Genomic DNA, 16,975 nt, shown 5'->3' with positions numbered 1-16,975 from the left:
ACTTTCAAATTAGGGTTTTAAAATGTAGATATTCTGTAATTATGCTTTTATGTAGATGGTCCTGTTCTCGGTGGTGGAATGGTGTTTGAGGCTATGTTTTGGTCCCAACAGCTCATGTAATGTTCTGTGGCATTTGCATATGGCAGAGGATTAGGGCCACTGAAATTTTAAATTGAATTAAATTGAATTAAATTGAATCTAATTTAATCTTATATAGAAATTTATATTAATTTTAAAAATTGAGATATTTAATTTTTTTTTACTTGTGAAAAAAGTCAAAATTCTGAGATTAAAATCAGAATTCTAACTCTTTAAAAATGTCAGAATTCTGTTTTTTTTTACAAGTAAAAAAAAAAATTTGTGTCTCAAATAATTTCTTCAGTGGCCCTAATCTTCTTCCATAGTTGCACCTAGGGATGGGAAATATGGAAAAAAATCCCAATTTTTCCCATTCTTTTTAATTCTACCTCTGACTTTCATGGTACATTTTTAAATAATTGACCAAAAAAACTTATTTCCCATAGATAGTTTTTAAAATGCACAAACTCTTGAGTTTTAAAGTGAACTGTGTTTTTAAAAATGTTTTTCTATTTAAATATTTAACATTTTATAGTTGGCACCATCAGTTAAAGGGGGTCTGGAGGTTTTCTCCCAAATATCTTTAGCACCAAACATTTTTTATTTCTCTGCAGTCACCATGATATAATTTAGTTTTCTCCAGGCTGCTTCCATGTTTATTCCTGTGCCGGTAGAACAGGCCCGTTGTGTCGTAAAGCTCAGGGTAGCCACAGACAGACTCCACTAATTTCTCCTCCATTTTCCTGTTAAATGAACCTCCTCTACCACAGGCTGCTCCTTCAGAGATCCTGACGTGTGTGAAACACATCACCAGAGGATGTCCATGCTGGTTGGCCATCGTGCGATTTGCTTGAGTTCAGTTTTTTCAATGCAAGTGAACAGAATGAACAGTGCATTGATCGTGGTGCGAATTTGTGTCATTCAGATGAAATATCTGTGCGATTTGCACCACATTTGGTATGGAGGTATGTTTGTGCCTCATCTCTGACCGAGCAATGGGAAACTTAGAGCGCAGGAATCATATTTTGAGGAAAAATTTAAATTGAACAGATTTATTCTTCCTCTGTACGTTGGCAGACTGCAGCATGCTCGCTCAAACTGTCAGTCAACCAATCAGAGAACTCGGAGAGGGACGTTAAACTCTGATAAACTGCTTCGGCACTAATTAGATTGCAGCATCCTGGAGGTTTTTTGCAGATTGTGTAATAACGGATTTTTCAACCCTGATGTTTAAGAAAAAACTGTTATTTTGCACCCCTAGTTTCACCCACTGCGGATCTGGAAGCTTCTGTTGATTGGTCTGTCAAATTGTTTCTGTTTGCTGGTGAAAAGTGGAAAGAACTTCTGCTCCACCTCCTGCTGGCTGCAGTGGGTGCACAGCCTTTCCTCTTTAGGGATCCAGCTTTGTTTGTGGCATCCTGTCTCGATGGTGAGGTTGTGCTAACTGAGTCTGAATATTTGGAAAAGAAATTCACAAATCTGACAGCGCTTCATATCAAATGATAAATTCTGATATATTCCATGTCAAAGTGATTGATCTGATTGTATTTTACATTAAACTGGTGCCGGCACACAATGGCTTTAAAAGACTCCTCCAGTGACGAAAGTCTGATGTCGCTCAGGCTTCATCCAGTACTTTCCACAGACTATATGAGGTGTTCTGCAAAAGTAACCATGCACAGACTGGAACAATGTAAGCTAGGCCAGCAGGGACAGAGGAGGAGGACAGTCATGCTCTGGTTTGTTATGGCAGCTCTAAAAGCATGTGAGCCACCCACCTGGAGCTCGATGTCGGATTAAAACGGCCGCCATGTGGTTACGGTGATCATGGACTTGTACACAGAGCCAGAGTTTGTAGAAAGTTCGAGAGCGAGACGTCCGGCAGCTCGTCCTCACATCGCCTCCCACTCACTCTCCTGCTAAAGCGTGGAGCGCTCTCTGACAGGACGGCCTCTGTTTGGTACAGTGGCGTCTAATCAGCATGTCATTATAAATCCACGGTTGGTGACTCTGCAGAGAAAGTCACAGCGCTGCATTCAGTGGCTCACACAAAGTCAGACTGCTGCATCTGAATCATCACACAATCACTGATTTGTGCACCAGCACGTCATGAAACTGCTCCAACAATCGCTAACCCAGTTACTGAAAGGTTTCTGCAGTCGCATGATCCCCACTGATTTCCTGCTGGTTCCTTTAAATCAGTCACTCAGGGATCTGAGGGAGCTGATTGTTCACGTCCAGATTGGATGGTGTGATAATGTCTAAAACAGCAGAGTGACTGGAGTGAGAGTGCTTCAATCCAGAGTTTGTCATTGCTTCGTCTAATGGTTCTGTTTTGTGTTCTGTGTGTTGCAGAGCTGCTGGGCTCCACAAAGAGGCTGAACGTGAACTATCAGGACTCAGACGGGTAAGTGATGAAGTCAAAACCATAAAGAGACGTTTCCTGCTCCTCGTCCACTCATTAATCTGCTCCCCGTTCGTCCATAAAAGTGTTTCCACTCTGCAATAACTCCTGCAGAGGCTGAAATCAGAGCTGTCAGCAGATTTCTGACGTTAAAGTTGTGTCTGGAGTAGAAACTTTGTCTCACTCTGAACCCCACGGTGCCGTCGTAGCTCATTAGCCTGAGAGGAGAAACAGATGAGGAAAGTTTAGTCTCTCCTTATCAATATTTCTCTTTGTTCACAGTCATTAATATCCTCCATATTATTCTTTCTCACTGCTGTTTCCTCTCATCCTTCCTCCTGACTCCGAGGTGGCTCGCCTTTATAGACTCACCAGCTGCCTGTGATATTTTTATCTCCTTTTGTTTTAAGCGTATATTGATTTTAATGCAACGTTTCATTTAATTGTTGACACTCTGTCTAATTTATTTCCCCACAAATATTAGTTGGTCATCTTAGAGCAGGGGTGTCCAAACTTTTCCGGATGAGGGCCACATTCAGAAATATATAAAGACGTTGGGGCTACTTTCATTTCCACAAGGTGAGGTAATGAAAGTTTGTCTGAAAGTCTGAATGGTTGATAAAGTCAGAAACAGAGTGAAGGAGGAGCTGGGGTGGAGGAGGGTAGCAAGAGCAGCTTATAGCTTAGCCAATAGCGTCCTCAGAGCAAATCAGCTGGCCGTCAGCTTGTGTGTAATCAGCTGATCTCAATGATGGCAGCACCTCACCTAACACTAAACCCTGGATTTGATGGCCGACAAGGCAAATAGATAATATGAGATTAAAAGGAGAACATTTGGAATGAAAGACAAAATTCTGAAATAAAAAGACTAAAAAATATCAAAATTATGAGACAAAAGGTGAAATTATGAGATACAATACCATAATTATAAGACAAAGATAATCATTTTAAAATAAAAAGACATAATTACGAGATAAAAATGTAAAATTATAATGTAATATGCCAATATTATCAGATGAGAAGCTGATATTATGAAATGAAAAATAATTGTTAAATAAAAAGTTATAATTATGAGATAAAAACTTGATATAATGAGATGAAAGGTCAAAAATAAAAATAAAAAGACAAAATTATAGGATAAAAAGTCGTAATTATGAAATAAAAATTCGTAATTATGAGATAAAGTCGAAATTATGAGATAAACAGTTGAAATTATAAGATATAAAGAAGAAAGTATGAGATAAAAAGTCAAAATAATGATATATAAAGTCAAAATTATGGGATAAAAGTCATAATTACAAGATAAAAAGTCATAATTATGAGATTAAAAGTCAAAATTATAATATATAAAACCAAAATTATGAGATAAAAAGTCAAAACTATGATGAAAAAAGGCAATATTATCAGATTAAAAGCTGATATGAAATTTAAAAAAAACTATGAGATAAAAAGTCATAATTGTGAGATTAAAAGTCTTATTTTTGAGATAAACAGTCAAAATTTTGAGATAAAAAGTCAAAATTATGGGATAAACAGTCAAAATCATTATATATAATGTCAAAATTATGGGATAAAAAGTCATAATTATGAGATAAAGAGTCAAAACTATGATGAAAAGAGTCAATATTATCAGATTAGAAGCTGATTTGAAATTTGAAAAACTATGAGACAAAAAGTTAAAATTATGAGATAAAAACTTGATATTGTGAGATAAAAAGTCCATATAATGATTTAAAAAGTCCTAATTATCAGATAAAAAGTTGGTATGGGATTAAAAGTCGAAATTATGAGATAAAAGTAAAACATTTGAAATTAAAGACATAATTATGAGATGAAAAGTTATAATTATGATATTAACTGTCGATATCAGATGAGAAGCTGATACAATGAAATAGAAAATAATTATGAGATAAAAAAGTTATAATTATGAGATAAAAATTTGATTTAATGAGATATAAGGTTGAAGATGAAAATAAAAAAACACTTTTATAGGATAAAAAGTCAAAATTATGAGACAAAAGAAATAAATTTAAAATTAAAAGTCAGTATTGTGAGATAAACTTCAAAATAAAATGTTGAAATTAAGAGATGACATTTTATCGTATAAATCTGACTTTTTATCTCAAAATGATGTCTGAGGATTTTTTTTAATTTTCAAATTGCCTCACTTCCACATCTTTCTTTCTTGAGTGGTGGAAATGGGCTTCTGGGATGATGAGGAAGGCAGAATTCAGAAAGCAAGCATGGAGTCTTGAGATGACCCTTCTGTGTTTTACGAGATCTGCTGACAATAAAAAAGCGTCTCCTGTCAGATTCCTGCTCATCACTGGGAGATTTAATGACTTCCCGCTAAAACAACTCCGAGTCCTTTCAGCTCTGAGCGAACATTGTCGTCCGGACAAAGAGAGACGAGGACACGAGAGGTCGTAAAGCTGCTCCTTCAGAGAGACGGAGCAGCAGTGCATCAGGCCTGAGACGTCCTCGAGGGTCTGAGTCTTTTGTTGGCCCCTAGGAGGGCAGAGGGGGGCCTGTAGGGGTCAAAGGTCAGGGAGCGGAGGGCCAGACCGCGACCGATTAGATAGGAGTGTTTACAAAGAGACTGGATGACTTAATGCAGCTCTGACAGCCGAAACATGTGAAGAAGGAGTCAGGGAGAAGTTCAGAGAGATGAGGGGACGATATCAGGAGACAGTTAGATCCATGAGGACTTTACAGACTCAGGCTGTGTTTACATGGACACAAATCACCAGGGTAAAAGCCTGGTGCAGATATATCACACTGACAAGGCTCGTGGTTAGTCTACCTTAGAGGGTTATGATAATGGTTAATAATCAAATCAGCTATGGGAGGAATAAACTGGATTTTTACTCCTGCAGCATCACTGTGGAGGTCTTTAGGGAGGACGACCTGCACCCAACAGCTCAGACACCGGGAATCGATCCTCCGACCATTCCTCTGAGCTAAACCAGCAGCAGAGGAAGTCTTAAAGTTCTAGTGACTGTACATGCTTAAAGCACGTGTCTGAAATGTCGCTCTCTGGTTCAAGATTGTGAAATGTTTGGGAGCAGCGTAGGAGTGTGTGAACTCTAATTGGGATTTCTCCCTCTGCGAGTGTGTGAGTGTGTTTTGGGGCTAATAGCCTCCTCGGGGAGTCGGGCTCAGGAAGGAAAAGGTTTTCCATTATTCATCAGAGCTGCTGGCTGGGAGAAGCTGCTGCAGTTATCACAGCGCTGCATCTAAACACAACATCCCTAATACACAACTTCCCACAATCCTTTAGTGCTCGCCCAGCACGTCAGCGGCTTCATTAGTCCGTGTCAGACACAGGCGGCGTTTCTCACGGCGTGGAAGTTCTTCTGTTTGTTGTGGGAGGTGTTTCATCACATCAGCTCCACTAATGAGGATTCAGCTTAAATCTGTGGTTTTACCTCAGGGCACTGATCTGAGGGGGGGGGCTGATGATTGGCTGCCGTTAGAGGACATAAATTTAGACTTTATCTGTTTAAGATAGCTGAAAACAGTCTGATTGGTTGTTGCATCGCCCTAATTATAAACTTCTTTATGCATGGCAGCAAATGACACATTCAGGACATGATGGAGACAATGGTGCTGATGTTCAACCTAACTAGCCATTGTTGTTGGTCTGAGTACTGCAGCTGAACGCTTGGCTGATGGAGCGATTGATGTGTGTTTAAAGGTCACATATTTTACCCTTTTAAGACAAGTTTATATCGGTCTCAGAGGTCCCCAAAACATGCCTGTGAAGTTTGTCGCTGAAAAACACTCAAGTATTGTATTTCTGCACGTCTAAAAACCCCTCTGTTTCAGCCCTGCTCTGAGCGAACTGTTTCTGTATCTGTAGCTTTAAATGTTAATGAGCCATCTGACTCCGCTCCATGACCACGCCCATCTCTGGAAATGGATCTGGCTTAATGGATGTGGCTCTCTTGATCCTCCTTTCAGGAGGGTGGAATTTTCTTCCAGGTGGGGAGGGCCAACTGAACCTGGGTGCGGGGCTAACTCCCCACATGACATCTTGAGGGGAGAATCTGAGAATGGCTTATTTCAGCAAACATTTTCTGAAAGGTGGAGAAAGAGAAAGGGAATGGATTTTTCTAATTCTTGAGGGGACTATGGACAGACCAGGGGGACAGATTTTTGTTAGAAAAGCCTGAAAAAGTGATTTTTGCATAATAAGTGACCTTTAATGTCTGTGTAAAAAAAAGAGCGTGTTCAATGCAAATATGATGTAGATTGTTTGCAGATGATGTCGCATCACAGTGCCGTTTATACCCGTGTCAATCATTCAAAAAAAAAAAAAAAAAATTGAGCTTATTTTGATTCTTTAAAAAAGTGACTCAATGCAACAATTCATATCCAATTTGCAATACGAGTCAAAATCATCAGAATTAAATGTTTTTTAACATTCTTTAGGAATTAAAGAGAGTTAAGGAATAATTACATATCAAACCACAATAGTGGAGAAAAAAATTGCAGTTAGATTGTTTTCCAAAATCGTACGGCCCTAGCCGATAACGATATTTAAACATGCCCATTGTCACAATTGCAGTTGCTGAAATAGCAGTTTAATACATTTTTTTAAGCAGAGGTGTTTTGCTCTACACATAATGCAAACATTCAAGTACCAATATTTTCTAGAATGATTGACAAGTTTTTACTTTCCTTGTTTTTGTACATTCTTGTTTTCTTCAGATTAAGAAATCCATAAAATCACCACTCCCTTCTTTACAGTTCATATCAAATTTGCAATATAGGATAAAATAATTGCAATAAAACATTTTTGTTGGATTGATTTGTTTTTTTGGGGTGGGGGGCAGGTTTTTAATTTTTAGTTATTGTCTTAGAATTTTTTAACATTTATTTGTAAATATTGGGGAATTTGATTCAAATTTCTGGGAGGATTAGCTTTGAAACTTTTAGGTAATTTCAGGAAAATTTGAGGAATTTATTTGTAATATTTTGGGAATTTGATTTGATTGTTTTGGGGTGATGGGGCAGGTTTTTAATTTTTAGTTATTTTTTAGAATTTTTGAACATTTACAGTTGCTAGAAAAAGTATGTGAACCCTTTGAGATTTCTTGGGTTTCTGCATAAATTGGTCATCAAATTGGTTCCGATCTTCATCTAATTCACAACAATAGACAAACACAGTCTGCTTAAACTAATACTGCACAAAAAATGATATGTTTTCATATTTTTATTGAACAAAACATGGAAACATTCACAGTGCAGGGTGGAAAAAGTATGTGGACCCCTAGGCTAATGAATGGTTGACCCTCCTTTGGCAGCAATAATCTCGACCAAACGTTTGCTGTAGTTGCAGATCAGACCTGCACAACGGTCAGGAGGAATTTTGGACCATTCCTCTTTACAAAACTGTTTCAGTTCAGCAATATTCTTGGGATGTCTGGTGTGAATCGCTCTATTGAGGTCATGCCACAGCATCTCAATTGAGTTGAGGTCAGGACTCTGACTGGGTCACTCCTGAAGGCGTATTTTCTTCTGTTGAAGCCGTTCTGTTGTTGATTTACTTCTATGCTTTGGGTCGTTGTCCTGTTGCATCACCCATCCTCTGTTGAGCTTCAGTTGGTGGACAGATGGTCTTAAGTTTTCCTGCAAAATGTCTTGATAAACTTGGGAATTAATTTTTCCGTCAATGACAGCAATCCGTCCAGGCCCTGAGGCAGCAAAGCAGCCCCAAACCATGATGGCCCCTCCACCATATTTCACAGTTGGGATGAGGTTTTGATGTTGGTGTGCTGTGCCTTTTTTTCTCCACACATAGCGTTGTGTGTTCCTTCCAAACAACTCAATTTTGGTTTCATCTGTCCACAGAATATTTTGCCAGTAGTGCTGTGGAACATCCAGGTGCTCTTTTGTAAACTTCAAACGTGCAGCAATGTTTTTTTTGGACAGCAGTGGCTTCCTCCGTGGTGTCCTCCCATGAACTCCATTCTTGTTTAATGTTTTACTTATTGTAGATTTGTCAACACAAATGTTAGCATGTGCCAGAGATTTCTGTAAGTCTTTAGCTGACACTCTAGGATTCTTCTTCACCTCATTGAGCATTCTGCACTTTGCTCTTGTAGTCATCTTTACAGGATGACCACGCCTAGGGAGAGTAGCAACAGCGCTGAACCTTCTCCATTTGTAGACAGTCTGTCTCACCGTGGACACATGAACATCAAGGCTTTTAGAGATACTTTTGTAACCCTTTCCAGCTTCATGCAAGTCAGCAATCCTTGATCGCAGGTCTTCTGAGAGCTCTTTTGTGCCAGGCATGGTTCACATCAGGCAATGCTTCTTGAGAACAGCAAACTCCAAACTGGTGTGTTTTTTATAGGGCAGGGCAGCTTTAACCAACACATCCAATCTCATCACATTGATTGGACTCCAGGTTGGCTGACTCCTGGCTCCATATAGCTCCTGGAGAAGTCAGCCTAGGGGTCCACATACTTTTTCCACCCTGCACTGTGAGTGTTTCCATGTTTTGTTCAATAAAAACATAAAAACATATCATTTTTCGTGCAGTATTAGTTTAAGCAGACCGTGTTTGTCTATTATTGTGAATTAGATGAAGATCGGAACACATTTTATGTTCAATTTATGCAGAAATCCAAGAAATCTCAAAGGGTTCACATACTCTTTCTAGCGACCGTACATGTAGATTTTGGGAGATTGGATTTACAATTTCTGGGGGAAAGAGCTTTTTGTGTTATAATATAGAATGTTTTATAAGATGAGGAACCTGAAGAATAATCACATGTTCAACCGCAACATTAGGTGAAAAAAATCGCAATTAGATTATTTTCCAAAATCGTGCAGCCCTTGCCGATACTGATATTAAAACATGCTCACTGTCACAATTGCAGCCTCTGTGACTTCACCATCATGTCCAATCCAAACTGGTTTATTCTACCGCCTAATAAACATTAAAAATCCTCTTGAATCAAAATGTTTAAGTCGTGCATTTCTTTCACACGGTGTTTGTGAGTAGTTGATAAAGATCTCTGTTTGGTCAAGGACAAAAAAACTTCCCCTGATTCACAGCATTGATGCACGCTGCTGTAACTGTGCGTGTCTCCATGCAGACCTGGATCCGTGAGCAGATAAAAACATTCACAGTCATTAAAATAAAACATTTCCTGCAGCAAACTGGCTCTGCTGCCGCTCTGAGCTCCCCGTGTTTTCTCCTCATTTATTCATCTGATCGTTTATCTCTCTGGAGGTTTCTCTGGTTGAGCATCTTGTTGACAGACAACGCTCTGAATAAGTGAACGACCGAGTCGCTAACACTCAGAAACGATCCAGAGAAGAAGAACAGAGCTGGAGGTTATGTTTAATGAAACAGAACGGCATCTCGTCGGCCTCGCCAAAACTCTTGTCTCAACAAAAGCTGACATACTTTCCTCCTGGCTCTGGGACAACTGGCCAAGTTTCCATGACAGATCATTTTCCACTCATGATCTTTGGGGGTCTGCGGTCCCTCCCATCCAGGTGTGTATCAACCTGCAGATTTAACATCTGTCAGCCAGAGTTTGATCTGAAAAGAAACAGGAAGTCAGTGTTACTAAGGGCGTGTTTGTGTTAGTCGACCATTCATCCTGAAGAATTTGTGTCTTTGTTGACATGCATGCCTCTGTATGTGTGTGAGAGAGAAACAAACACTCACAGGGAATAAAGGAGGCTTCTTTCTTCTTCCCTGTGTGACAAATTAGTGTTTGAGTCCGTGCCGGCTCCTCTGGCGGCCCGTTGGCTCGCTGTTTGTACGTGTTTCTATGGAGAGCAGATCTGGAATGAGTCCCTGTGAAGCGCTGTGGTGGTGGGAGAGATCGTCTTTTGTCCGGGAGGAGAGACGCCCGGCTCCCAGCAGCCCTCGCCCGTCTGAGAAGGGGAGAGAGAAACCGTACGGCTGCACAGACAGAAAGTCTCTGTTTACACCAGGATCTTTAGGTGAAGGCTGTGGTTTTGGTTTAATCTAGTTTTTCCCACTTTTACTGTGAAGTGGAATCGCATCACTCGGTGAGAGCACAGCGGTGGACTGTCAGAGTGAGACAAGTGTGCAAATTAGAATCAGAAGCAGCCTTATTGGAAGATTTAATTCTTCTATTTTAGAAGTCAAAGGACGAGGTTGTAATGAGCTGATTGGATGGTTAGCAGAGGCATGAAAATGATAACCTGTAACTTGTGACTCTAGAGTCACACATGTTTGGAAATCTGCATCTGTAACCCTTCAAGTCAGTATTTAGTAGTCACCTTTGGCCTCCAATCACAGCTCTGAGTCTGTGTGGATAGGTCTCAGTCAGGCTCAGACATCTAGACTCTGCAATTTTACTCCATTCTTCTTTGCTAAACTGCTCAAGCTCTGTCAGGTTGCACAGGGATCAGGCCTGAACAGCCCTTATTAAATCTAGCCACAATTTCTCTATTGCATTGAGCTCACTGAGGTCTGGGCTTTGACTCGGCCTCTCCAGAACATTCCCCTTGTTGTCTTTAAACTATTTCTGTGTAGCTTTTGCTGTAAGCTTAGGGCAGGGGTGTCAGACTCAGTCACAACAGGGGCCGGATTCTGCATTTAGGTCTAACCTCTCTCCGGCCACCTCGTCCAGCTCTTCCCGAGGGATCCCGAGACGTTCCCAGGCCAGCCGACCGACATAGTCTCTCCAGAGTGTCCTGGGTCTTCCTCGGGGCCTCCTCCCAGTGGGACTTGCCCGGAACACCTCACCAGGGAGGCGTCCAGGAGGCATCCGGACCAGATGCCCGAGCCACCTCATCTGGCTCCTCTCAACGTGGAGGAGCAGCGGCTCTACTCCGAGTCTCTCCTGGATGGCCGAGCTTCTCACCCTATCTCTAAGGGAGAGCCCAGACACCCTGCGGAGGAAACTCATTTCAGCTGCCTGTATCCGTGATCTTGTTCTTTTCAATCACTACCCACAGTTCATGACCATAGGTGAGGGTAGGAACGTAGATCAACCGGTAAATCGAGAGCTTCGCCTTTCAACTCAGCTCTTTCTTCACCACGACAGACCGATGCAGAGACCGCATCACTGCCAACGCCACACCGGTCCGCCTGTCGATCTCCCGCTCCATTCTTCCCTCACTCGTGAACAGGAATGTCAAAATATGAGAAAGAAATTGAAATCTTGTTTTTAAAAGTTGATATATGGGATTAAAAAGCTAAAGTAAGGAGATGAAAAGGTTAAAATATGACTTAAAATGTAAAATTGTGAATCTAAAAGATAAAAATATGACATGTAAAGTCCAAATTCTGAGCTGAAAAGGTCAAAGTATGAAGTGAAAAGTCAAATCATAAGTTTGAGTCATAATCTTGAGATGCAAAATTGAAAATATGAAATAAAAACACAAATTATTCAGATTTTTATGGCTTAACAAGGATATTTTAAATAATGAAGCTAAGGATTACATGATTATACTGGAGGAAATTTGCAGACCTCATACTGGTGGGCCAGTTAGAATACAATATTTTGCCCCAATATCTTGTGGGCCAGATATAACCATTCCACAGGCCGGATTTGGCCCCCGGGCCTTGAGTTTGACACCTGGGGCTGAGGGTCAAGCCTCACAGGGCAGGCTGCTGAGAAGCATCCCCACAGCATGATGCTGCCACCACTGTGCTCCACAGTGGGGATGGTGTGTTTGTGGCGATGTCAGTGTTAAAGCTCCATTTTGGTCTCATCAGACCAAACTTGATCATGGAGTCTCCCACAGTCCTTCTGGTGAACTCTAGTCCAGATTGAATCTGAGTTTTCTTCAACAGCGTCTTCCTCTTTGCCACTCTGCCTTAAAGCTCTGACTGGTGAAGAACCCGGCCAACAGTTGTTGTCTGCAGAGTCTCTCCATCTCAGCTGCTGAAGCTTGGAGCTCCTCCAGAGTAGTCATAGGCCTCTCTCTCTAGTCTCCTCCTTGCATGCTTACTTAGTTTGTGAGGACGGTCTGATCTAGGCAGATTTACACACGTGACATATTCCTTCATTTTTTCATGAACTCTGGGGGATAGTCAGAGCCTTGGAAATGTTTTTGTCTCCATCTCCTGACTTAAACTTTTCAGTAACCTTTTGCTTCAGTTGCTTGGGGTGTTCTTTTGTCTTCACGGTGTAATGGTAGCCAGGAATACTGATGAACCACAGTGGACACAGGTGCCTCAGAGAAACAGGACAGTTGTTATCCACCTGTTTAGCACAGCTGCTGTCTCAGATTTGCAGATGCATACATCATTTCATGCAGAACTATGACACCATGGTGGTTATCTTGCTTTGGTATTTTTTCTATATTGATGCATCAGGATGTGACCCTGCAGCCTCAGACCAGCAGAGTCTCTCCTCCTCTCTAACCTCTCTATATGACCCGTCCATTATGATCGGAGTCGCCCCGGGCTCTTCTACCGGCCCGTATGAATGCCATCACTCACATTATGCAACAGAAAGAAAAGGAAGGACTAAAAACATCCTCCATGCTCCGTCTTTATCCTTTCCTCCTCTAATGTTTCTGCCTGCTTTATTTACAGATCACATGTGTAGCCTGTAGCTTTATTCCCTCTTTTCTGGGCTCCATGTGGGGGAGGATGCTGGGATGGGCTGCTCTGGTGGGAGGCTTTTAACCATAAAGGGACTGAGAATTATCAGATTTTCCTAAAAGGAAGAAGGAAAAGCAATCATACATGGAAACAGAGCAAAAAATAACCAAACAGCAGCATTTTATTTCCACTATACAGATAAAAAATAATGACGACTCTATAATCTTAGAGCTGCTGGAGCAGATATGTCATAAAGGTTGCAATATAAGTTGCACCTATGAATGCAAAGTTACTTTGGATGATTTCAAATGTCCTGACGACAAACTAGAGTCCACAGGAGTGAAGGAGAAGAGGCGGAGCAATGCTGCACAGGCTTCCAGGTATTGTGGTCGACCTGTAGCTGCAGGTTAACATCTGACTCATGCAGTAATGCAAGGAGGATCTCCTTCCAGTCCAAACACACCTAAAAACATCATAGGCCCAGACAAATGCACTTTCTTAACCCTTGTGCCCTCCTCAAGTTTACTACCCTCTTTACTCCTTCAAGGCAAAAAACTGAAAACAGAAAAACTGCCATTAAATCAGCATAGGTCAATATTTTTTTCTACCTTTTTTTCATAAATCTCTTTAACAACTTCAAACCTGCTCAAAACTACAAAAAAAATCAATAATTCTCAGAATTTTAACCCTTTCAATGCCAGTTTGATTATTTGAAATACTTCATTTTTTACAGCAAAAAAAACACAAAAAGTGAATTACTTTCCATATAATAAATAGTAGAAAGATGGGGCTTTGAGGGTGATAAAAGTCTTGGATGGGTCAAAGATTGGCAACAAAATTGATTTGATTGGATTAATATTTTTTACGTAATGTCAGAAATACCCTCCTGACATCCTCGAGGCAAAAATGCCTCCATTGACTTCCATTAAAACCACGTTTGTTAATCTCACTGTCATTGCAGTATAAAATCATGCATTCTTTAATGTCAGTATTCCAATGTGAAGAAGTCTAGTGAAATTTGACATTTTTACCATATTCCACCAGATTCAACCATTTACTCATTGTAGGACCATGCACCAAATTCTTGTATTTTTGCCTGTTATATTATGAAATATTACAAAAAAATACAAGGGCAGTGAAATCACTTTTGTTGCTAATCTTTGACCCATCCAAGACTCTAATCAGCACCAAAGCCCCATCTTTCCACTATTTATTTTATAGAAGATAATTCACGTTTTGTGTTTTTGTAATAAAAAATGAGAAAAATGGCCAAAAATGCCCGAGGAGGGCACAAGGTTAATCCTAAAACTGTCCTTAATTTAATCTGTAATCTCTCCTTTCTTTGTTAATCGTGCCTCTTATTTCTACAGACGTCCAAACATCGAAGCAAACGTGAGTCTGATTATCATTCAGTGGTTGTTATCCTGTTTATAGATCCTTTTGGACTGGGCTACTCTCCCATGAGGCTTTGCAGCAGCATAAAGCAAACATTTAACCAATTTTACTACACATACCAACATTTCTGAAGTGTTACAGATGTTTTTCTCTCCACTATTTCAGCCGCCGCTGCTGTAATTCTCCTCTGAGACACCAGAGAAGCTGGAATTTATCCATGTAAGGAAAAGCAGACAGTAGCACGGCGGTATATCTGCGTGTTTTTAGAGTAATAAAACCTAGAGATTTAGGAGTGTATGTAATCAAAAGATAACAGAGCAAGATTCTTGAATAAATAATGTTGAACGCTGCAGCCTCCGCAAATCAAAAGAGGGTACAATCATGGGAAATGAAAGCAGGGACGCTCCTACACCTGCAGAAACATCCAGACACTTCCTCTGACAGTCGGGCCGTCACTAGATTAGTTAGTGCTCGACTCAAAACTTTCTTAGATGATTTTAAAGACACAAGAGCAGACAGTTAAAAGCACCAGGCCTTCAGGGTGTTCCTCATTTCTTCTTCCACATCTGCTTTGTATCTCCGGGTCGCTTTAATATATTTTTAATCAAGGAGCTCTGGAGTTATTGGCGGTTAAAAATCAGTCTGTTGCCTCCGGCCGTCCCAGTCCGAGGCTTCTGTTCCCCTCTGCATGGAGGGTTAAGAGAAGATGATAAATCTATTAATCACACAAATAATAAATAGATGAGCTCAGCGCTGATGACCCAGAACTTCCTACTTTCAGATCAGGTTTAATGAGGCGCAGTAAGAATAAGTAAAAGTTAGCGGCTTCATCAGAGGGTCGAAGACAGAGCAGAGAAGAGGAGGAAGGAGAGGATGAAGAAGAGGAGAGGGGAGGAAGTTTGAAGGATGAAGAGGAGGTCCAGTGAGGAAGAAGAGAAGAGATGGAGAGAGGTAAAAGGTGACGAGATGGAGGAAGAAGAAGTGAAATCTCAACTCAGTTAAAAATCATGGGAGACCACAGACATGAGGACGGTTTTAACTGATTTTCATCATTCAGGCAGACTGTGAGACCACACACCAGCTGCTTACAGTAAAATAATCTTATTGACAATACACCTTTAAGCTGGGCTTACATTGTATGGTTTCCAGCTGGCTCTTCAACAATCACGGTGAATCCTTTATAGCTCACAACCATCGTACACAGTTTATCTGCTCACAGTCCAACAGTCCTGCAAGACCTGAACGAGTGAAGGCACTGTGGACTGTGACAAAGGTCAGCAGGGTTTCCTTTGAAAGGTCTTACCTCCAATTACCTCCTTGGAGCACCCCCTACCTGTTCTTAAGAAAAGCAGAGCGCCCCCCAGGACCCAAGAGAGGTCCTGCTGCCAGAAATAAACATAAATTTTGAGTGTAACACTGATAAACCCTTAAAAGGCCTATGCATGCTTTTCTTATCAAAAGATGTTTAAATAAACTACTTACTTACTGCTTTTTCACCCCAAGAGCTTTGGTGCCCCCCCGGGGTGTCCCAGACCCCCAGGTTGGGAACCAAGGGTCTAGTCATTGCAGCAGTTCCATTGCACAAACTCCAGCCCGGCTTCAGCACTTCCCTGAAGCGCCACGCTGGCCTATGCTGCAGGCCTTTATTCAGCGCTTAATCCACATAGAGCAGATCGATCCATACAGCTGAAAAAACATGCATAGTATCCGTTTAGTATCATCCAGCATGAGCTTTAGGAAAAGATCAAATTCACTAGATCTTCCTGGCAGACATTAACCTTATCACTTCATGATGTACTTGCCCATGACAGAAACAATAAAGTCATAGAACCATGTTGAAAAGGCAAATTAATCTGCCTTTGCCTTACTATTCCTGCTTGAACTCCCCTGATCTGTTTCCTTTTGTCTCAAGCTGGTCAGGGCACAACATTTTAGACACACTTCCAGTGTCTGAGTTCGCTCGCCTTTGGTCAGAACAAAACTGTGGCCCTGCAGAGTACGGAGCAATCAGTGCATGGAGAAATTACAGGTTACAGAATGAAGTTGAACTCAGATCTCTTGTCTCATTTTCAAGCTTCAAACAGCGACAAAACTGCTCTAAATCTCTCTGACCCAGCAAACATGACTAGCAGATGAGTAGTAAAATATATTCTGTGTCAGGCCTACAGGGAGGCTAATTTCCTGTTTGTTAATTCTCTATGTTATAGTCGAGGTAGGCACATGACTCAGGCATTCCTGCTGTTGTCATGGCAATTTGAGGGTGCCTTCACATTAGGCCCAGTTGTTTCGAACCGCGTCACGGCATGATTCCTCCCCCTCTCCCTCCCCCCCGGCTTGCTCTCACCTAGGTTTGAGGTTTGACCTCCATAAATCTTTCTAGAATCTATAATTCATTGTAGAACTGAAATGAGGAAAATTCGGAATTAGAATTTTCTGTACAAATGTAAGGAATGTCTCGACAGAAATGCCAAACCAGGCTTTTATTTTGAAAGGACAACCCCATTCTGTATGGACATCCATATCTGCTAAAACAAGTCCACTAC

At 41.0% G+C, this 16,975-nt stretch overlaps 1 protein-coding gene across 6 annotated transcripts in view; it reads left to right on the top strand.

Annotated features, from left to right (window-relative positions):
• Positions 1 to 16,975, top strand: part of LOC121529380 (caskin-2-like) — a 96,117-nt gene that overhangs the window by 44,122 nt on the left and 35,020 nt on the right. For all 6 annotated transcript variants that reach the window (XM_041817179.1, XM_041817178.1, XM_041817177.1 and 3 more), the window contains exon 3: positions 2,434 to 2,485. In XM_041817179.1, the coding sequence (XP_041673113.1) occupies positions 2,434 to 2,485 (52 nt within the window). The remainder of the gene's footprint in view (positions 1 to 2,433; positions 2,486 to 16,975) is intronic.

The sequence above is a fragment of the Cheilinus undulatus genome, linkage group 21 (genome assembly GCF_018320785.1).
Source record: "Cheilinus undulatus linkage group 21, ASM1832078v1, whole genome shotgun sequence".
NCBI lineage: Eukaryota > Metazoa > Chordata > Actinopteri > Labriformes > Labridae > Cheilinus > Cheilinus undulatus.
This window is presented reverse-complemented; position numbering and strand designations above follow the sequence as displayed.